Source organism: Cryptotermes secundus, unplaced genomic scaffold (assembly GCF_002891405.2).
Source record: "Cryptotermes secundus unplaced genomic scaffold, Csec_1.0 scaffold614, whole genome shotgun sequence".
Taxonomy (NCBI): Eukaryota; Metazoa; Arthropoda; class Insecta; order Blattodea; family Kalotermitidae; genus Cryptotermes; species Cryptotermes secundus.
In genome coordinates this window covers 2167355-2174800 of record NW_019728501.1, presented here as the reverse complement: position 1 = coordinate 2174800, position 7446 = coordinate 2167355, and the positions used below count along the sequence as shown (strand labels likewise).

The 7446-nt window shown below is 36.5% G+C and overlaps 1 protein-coding gene across 1 annotated transcript in view; it reads right to left on the bottom strand.

Annotated features, from left to right (window-relative positions):
* Positions 1-1885: 1885 nt before the first annotated feature.
* Positions 1886-7446, bottom strand: part of LOC111865242 (peroxisomal targeting signal 1 receptor) — a 28719-nt gene continuing 23158 nt past the window's right edge. The window contains exons 9-13 of the mRNA XM_023853140.2: positions 7277-7377; positions 6221-6389; positions 4180-4295; positions 3411-3617; positions 1886-2719 (exon numbers count right to left, since the gene is read on the bottom strand). Of these exons, the coding sequence (XP_023708908.1) occupies positions 2680-2719; positions 3411-3617; positions 4180-4295; positions 6221-6389; positions 7277-7377 (633 nt within the window). The 3' untranslated portion in view covers positions 1886-2679. The remainder of the gene's footprint in view (positions 2720-3410; positions 3618-4179; positions 4296-6220; positions 6390-7276; positions 7378-7446) is intronic.

Here is a 7446-nt window from a genome sequence, read left to right as displayed (position 1 = left end):
TTCTGACCCGTTTTTGATTTGACTGCCCCTCATAGATTACTGTCTTATGGAAGTGATCCCACGTTTAGCAGAAAGGCACCAAAGTTTCAAGGGAACTTCATGCCTCCATCTTACGGCAAAGAACCCCAAAGATGGAGGCAGCAGGTTCCTCCAAATCACTGGTACAGTTCACTCAAGGTTATCTGGCATGTGCCATTTATGTACATACACGTTGCAGATAAGAAAAACTCTCATGAAAACCAACAGAGTCAAAGCAGCATGTTTTCATTTTAGTTCTGGCATTGAAGTGTTCCTAGGCTACACAGTGGATTGATGAATGACAGGTTTCTGATATATACTGTAATGCAATCATACGTGTATATTCAACTAGCCTCTTCTGTGATGGCACCTACATGAGGAAGGATGGTGGACTAGTGCTGCTAGTAAAAAGTTAAGTCCTTGTGCTTTAACTAATTAAGCACTATGCTACGAAGGCGTATCCCCATTTTCTAGACCTCGGCACTAGCTGGAGGTGAGTGGTCAGCTTCATGCCCCAGCCGCTCTATGCCCGGGAAGAGAGCCCCTGGTACCCACTGGATAGGAGGTTGGGTGGACCCCAGAGCCCATCTGGATGACGTGAAGAAGAGAAAATTCTTAACCCTACCAGGACTCGAACTCCAGCCCCTTGGTTGTCCAGCCTGTAGCCAGTCGCTATACAAACTATTCTATCTCAGCTTTCAATGCTGCTAGTAATGGCTGGAAAACCTGTGTGACCATCACAAATTTGTTCTAAATAACTTTATGAAAATGGTAATTTTTTTTAACTCTTGCCGGTTGGATGAGAATTCTGAATGCTTAGATACCTGGATATCAGAAAACCAGGTGATGACTACTTTTCTGAGACTACATGGTGTTATCCCACAAGACAACATTCTCATATTCACCACAATGAGGATCTTAGATTTTGATATTTATTCAGCTGTATGAGAAACTATGTCTTGTCAAGGCACCTAAAGGTGTCACAAATAATCTTAATTTCATGCGTCCTGCTGTGCTACAATATACAACTCTTTATTGAACCGTCACAACACAGCAAATAGTAAAACATCAAAGTCAGCGTACAGCTGTGGCTTTGCTACATGTTTCGGCCACTATTGACCATCATCAGGCAAATACATATCAACAAAAATCTACCATTTAACTGCAATCATAAAATGGATATAACACTATTAATCGTACAATTTTAAAATTGCTTATGTAAAAATACAAAAGTTCAGATTATATAAAAATTGGAAGTATTATAACAAAATATTAATGATGTTTTCAAAAACATTGAATCAGTCGTTAGATATACTTTGTGTGCGTTTCCACAGACAATAGGGAAATTTGATATTACTTTATATAAAAGATTTTAAGAGAGGCCTATGGTGTAGCGATTAATGAATTGTGTAATGCTGCCTCGTCATTAAGAAGAATTGTCCATACTGCATGGAAAGCAAACAACGACTGTTGTTCCAATTTTTAATTTTTATATAATCTGAACTTTTGTATTTTTACATAAGCAATTTTAAAATCATACGATTAATAGTGTTATATCCATTTTATGATTGCAGTTAAATGGTAGATTTTTGTTGATATGTATTTTCCTGATGGCCGATAGTGGCCGAAACATGTAGCAAAGCCACAGCTGTATGCTGACTTTGATGTTTTACTAGTTGCTGTGTTGTGACGGTTCATTAAAGAGTTGTGTGTCACAAGTATTTTAATTCAGCATACACTAAGATTAATTTTATTGTTACTGCTCCTCAAAAAATAAATTTATCTACTTCAGACTGTTGTATAGGTAGCTCAATGCCAATACAAATAACCTTTCCTTCTATAATTCTTCAACTTCAAGGACATCACAAATGATCCTGCCTCCTTTTATTCAGCTTAGAAATCTTACAAACCACCCCAATTCTATTTCACTTCAAGCACTGCTTATGCCGAATAAATGGGCCATGTGTAAATTGTAACTGTGATAAAGATCAGTTCCATTCAGTTTAACAAATTTTTAAGGCTTCAAAATAAATTAATTGTACAGTTTTTGGAGAACATACTTTCATATTAATATGTTTGTAAAAATGGATTAATATGACCATAATGTTTAGCACCAATTTTGAACACATATCTCAGAACATCAAATACAACTCACAGTACTAGTGATCTAACTAAGCATCCCAATGGCGACTTTGAACAAGAGTGACCAATTCCTACTTACAAGTGTAAGGTACAGACCCCAATACATTAGGCACTTAAAATACTTCAAATGCCTATGAACAACAGCAAAGGAAAGTGTGAGGTGGGGTGGGAAGAGAAAGGATAACAACTACAAAACTCATAATTTATGATTCAGTCCATAAAAGCATTTCCTACTAACTTTCATAACTTCAGTGAGGAAACCAATTTTAGTCAGTAAAAAGAAGGTACTCAACTAAGTACAAGAACAATCTTAATCTTGAGAGTCTGAAATTACTGGAAGGAATATGTTAATATAACACACACCAATTGTGGATTTGATCAAGTCTTGTTCTAAGTGCCGAAAACCCCAAGAGAGAGAGAGAGAGAGAGAGAGAGAGAGGAAAAAGAAAACCCTACAATGCACATATCACTCTCCAACATTACAGTTGAATCTGTGCATTTCTTCTTCATTATCACGTCCTAATCAATTCCAAATTCCTCATTCAGTCTGTTTAAATCCCTGTGAAGGAAACAATATAAAATATAATCAGTTCTGGCATGATACACAAAATCTTAACTTATCTCTGATGAGTATATGCATGATAAAGAGAACCATGCACATGTAAGGTTCACATCCCTCCTTCAGTTACAATGTACATCATTTTAGAACATCCATCACTTGCTGCTGTATTTGATCATCTAGTGAAATTAACTTAAGATTGAATATTCAATCTATTTTCAGATTATGAAATAAATCAAAGTTAGCCATCAATATCAGCTTATATTTTGTACCCTTGTCAATGAAATAAGGGATGCGAAACTTACTACTGAATTCTGGAATATTCTTACTGATTTTGGATCATATGCTGAAAATACTTCACTCCAGAGATTGTGGAATATTGCAAGAAACTTTGTGAAATGAAGGCTCAATCTTACACCTGTATTCCTTGACCTTCACTATGAAAATGCTTCAGCTCTTTTACATATAGCTCTTCTTTATATAATGATCATAATATTTACCAGGGCTTAACCATACAGAATAACTAAAAGTTTCCAGGATGGACACAAGTAGCTACAGAGGAAAAAACTGCAGGATGGATAACAGGCCTGGCTGTTATGGAACATGTTCATTACCCTGTTCAGAAAAGCAGTCTGCAGCATAACATCTTTTTTTTTTTTAAATTGCCCTTACACAGAAGAATACTACTTACCTATTATCCAGAGCATCGTATAAATCTTGTCTATCTAACAATGACATAACAAGTCTCATAGTGGACCAAATGGAATCTGACATAGCAGACCATGACCTTTGACCCTGAACACCTCTCCCCGCAGCCTGCTGATTTAGCGCTGTCAGCAAATGTTCTGCTGCTTCTCTGTATGCTGCTAGATTTACACAAGTAATTCCAAGGTTATATCTGTAACAATTCACATACAGTTTTGTTAAAACAATATGGCAATAATCAAGTTCTACATTTTCGAAGAATTTACATGGCATAAAATTTCAAGACCATATGAAATTACTGATGATGGGTTAAATTATTAGAGAAGCACAGAAATGTTGTAACCTCCACTTACATGAAATAGCAAGTTACTCAAAACCAGTTTAATAGAATACAAAATAAATGACATCAGCAAAGATTTATATATTTTGCTTAAATGAAAAATAACTGAATACTTAACGACATGGAAAGCTCATCTGGAATGATAAGTCAGTATTCAAACAGCCACTGAATTATGGACCATCTGGAGGAAGAGACATCAGTCACTCAAGAACAAGATAACTGTCATGACGATTGGAGTAGCCAGTTCAGTCAAAAATTGCTATTAGGAAACAAATTCATGAACATATGCATAGGATGACATTACAAGTCACATTTCTTGCAGGCTGCAGATGTGAACCCTATTCAGCATAGATTTGCATGAATGTAAATGATATACTGTATCTTTACAATAAATATCTTTATAGTTTATTTTTACCTAGCCCGTATAAAACCAGGAGAAAGCTGCAATGCATTATGATAAGCATCAACTGCCTCTTCTGATCTGTTGCCATTCGCTAATGTTGCTCCTAGACGGTTCCACATTCGAGAATCCTGTAAAAATGAACTGTTACAATTACATTATCTTGCACCAAGTCTGAACTAAACACAAATTTAGGAAATAAGATTTAAGAGTTTAAAGTTTCATTACCAACTATAAATACAGTCTTATTACAATCCTTTATTAAAGTCCATTGCAACACAACAATACCATGGTCAAGGCTGAAATTAACTTAGCTACATGTTTCAGCTATTAAAGCCATCATCAGGCAAACACATGATTACTTTATATATGCTGCTTGCTTGACTAGCATTTATAATTTTCATTTCATGCATCCTGTTGTAATCAATGTTAAGGCAGAATTTGTCACACCAATGCTAACTATAATCGTATTCATTTTCTACGCTGTTACTTTTCACACCTTTCACACAAGTTTTTATTGGTTATACGTGTGGAAATTCGATTTCTGACACAGACTCAAAAAACATAAATAAAATTATAGCAGATTTTTTTTCTTTAAAATCTACGATGGGGTACCCAAAAGAAACCGAACTAATTTTTTTTGTGGGCAGAGCTCTTGTAGTACTGCGTTTTGCCGCTATGAGCGCATAGAGCTAACATTCCTGAGTCGATAAGCCGAATACCGTTGCTTCAGAAGGTAAGGACTAGTTTGGGCAGAGTTTATAGTGACAACTGTTTTGTGTGATCGTCGTTTTTGAAATGGCTGATTTTCGTGAACAGTGTGCGGCGGAGAAATTCTGCTTTTTGCTTGGGAAAAGTGGAACAGAAACTCTTGAAATGTTAAAAACAGCGTACAAGGACGATGCTATGGGGAAAACTCAAGTGTTTGAGTGGTTTTCCCATTTCAAAAATGGTGAAATGTCAATTGATGACAAACCTCGTTCTGGTCGTCCTTCCACGGCCTGAACACATGAAAATGTTGAAAAAATTCGTGAAATCATCAAGGAAGATCGACGATGGACCATTGAAGAAATTGTGGAGCTGTCAGGAGTGACTTGGAGCTCAGCGGCCAGATTTGTGGCAGTCGGGTGACTGGTTTTTCCATCATGACAATGCCCCTGCTCACACAGCCCTGTCTGTATGACAATTCTTGACCAAAAATGGTATGACCCCTGTTCCTCACCCTCCATACTCACCCGACCTTGCCCCGTGCGACTTTTTTTTGTTTCCTCAAATGAAAAGAGACATGAAAGGAAAAAACGACGGAGGCGCTGTCAAGCATCTCAAAAGATGAATTTAGACAATGTTTTGAAAAATGGAATAAAAGACTAGACAAGTGTATTAGTGTAAGTGGAGAGTACTTTGAAGGGGACTGAAGGTTTGTGCTTAAAATTTGAATAAATAAGTTTAAAAAAAAATAAGTTCGGTTTCTTTTGGGTACCCCCTCGTAAAGAATGGTACAGCTGAAATGGTGATAGCTATGATAACTCAAAGAATAGTTAGTTATGTAGAGAGGGTGGTTTTCCCCATGCACCGCAACCAGTTTGATCTATTGTGCTTCCCTCTATGATATTCTACCAGTCTCTTTACCCTACCGATAAATGGTGCGTACCATCAGTCCCGCCGAGCAAGCGAGTTCAGCCACTTGCTTAGCGGTGTCTATAATGCTTCCCCCATCTATCAGAGGCCTTAGAGGCTATTGTTGGGCGGGAAACGTCCTGGAATTTGGCTCAGTGGATCCCCTTTGGGGATATGAGGCTCTTTTATGTGCCGTAAAGTTACGCCACGGGACACACAGCTTAAAGTCCCTCCCGGAGGACTTTTTCCCTGAATTTTTCCGCCCTTAAAAATTCGACGACCTCCATCGGGTATTTGAACCCGCGTACCACGAGTCAGGAGGTGGGAACGTTACCTCTAGACTACGGAGGCCGCTTATAACACAAAGAAACTCTGACTGGGAAAACTTATCCGTGCTTAAAAACGTGAAGAGTGGGTTAAATACATTAAATACACCCACTGTCTGCCGGACTTGTAGTGCAGCTTTGAAGCAATCTACTGCTTTGTCATACTCATTACTGAGGTTGAAGAGTACACCCAGTCCACACTGAATGTCAGGATCAATTGTTGCTGAAGGATGTCTCCGTGCTGCTGCAATGTACATTTCTTGGACTTCTTTGTGAATGTCGCTGGACAACAAAAGACAGAGTGTCACAGACCTTACATGGTTGTGTGGTATGGCTCAATATAAGTTAGCAAGCGTAGCTGCTTGGCATTTGGTGACTACAATGCTTTCACAATTTGCCATTGCTTCTTTATTTATTGTATACAGAAACAAATAAACATAATATTTTATTTTTTAGAGGAAAGTGACAGTATGTGCATACTTCATTTAGTTCTAATAATGAACCTTTTATATTTTGAAAAGAGAAAAGGGGGCAGTACTGTATTACACTGCATATTATCAGAAAATAAAATTGGTTGAACACAGCATTTATCATGTTGAATTCCATATATTTTGCCTGAAATATATGTCCCAGCCAATGAGTATTAAAAAAAAACCTTTAAAATTCTGACTTCAAGTGAAGTATATGCTGAGTGGCTGAGATGTTACGAAATAAGCATTTATGGTAACAATTTTTCTAACAGATCATACAGTTGCATATTATATAAATTTATAAATACAACATAAAAATCTTTTTCAGATACATTTAGGCTTTTGTGTACAGTAGTAATCCAAATCATCTAATATGGATGAAAATTAGCTTTCAGAATTTGAACTGTTTACAACTTGTAGTTAACACAAAACATTTTCTTGGTCTCATGATTTTTCTGTTGTTCACACAATTTTTGAGCTATACACTTTTATACTACAATATGTTATCTTAATACACATTCAATACATATACAGTATATGATTCTGACATTACATATCAAATAATATTCAATATTTTTACACTAAGTAATGTCTACTCACTTCAGAATTTATATAGCCAGTAATAAACTTACACACACACAAACAATCAAATACATATTGTAGCTTAAACTATATCAATATTGGGAACAACGTCCTTACCTTGCAAGCAAGGATGAAACATTTCCCATTTTTGAAGAATTTGTCATATGCTCATTTTTTGGCACTAAATCTGAGTACTTTGGATTCTCATGGAGCCACTCCTGCAATTATAAGAGAATGTAATTATTGTATGACATACTAACAGTGAAGATAAAACAAAACACCTAAAA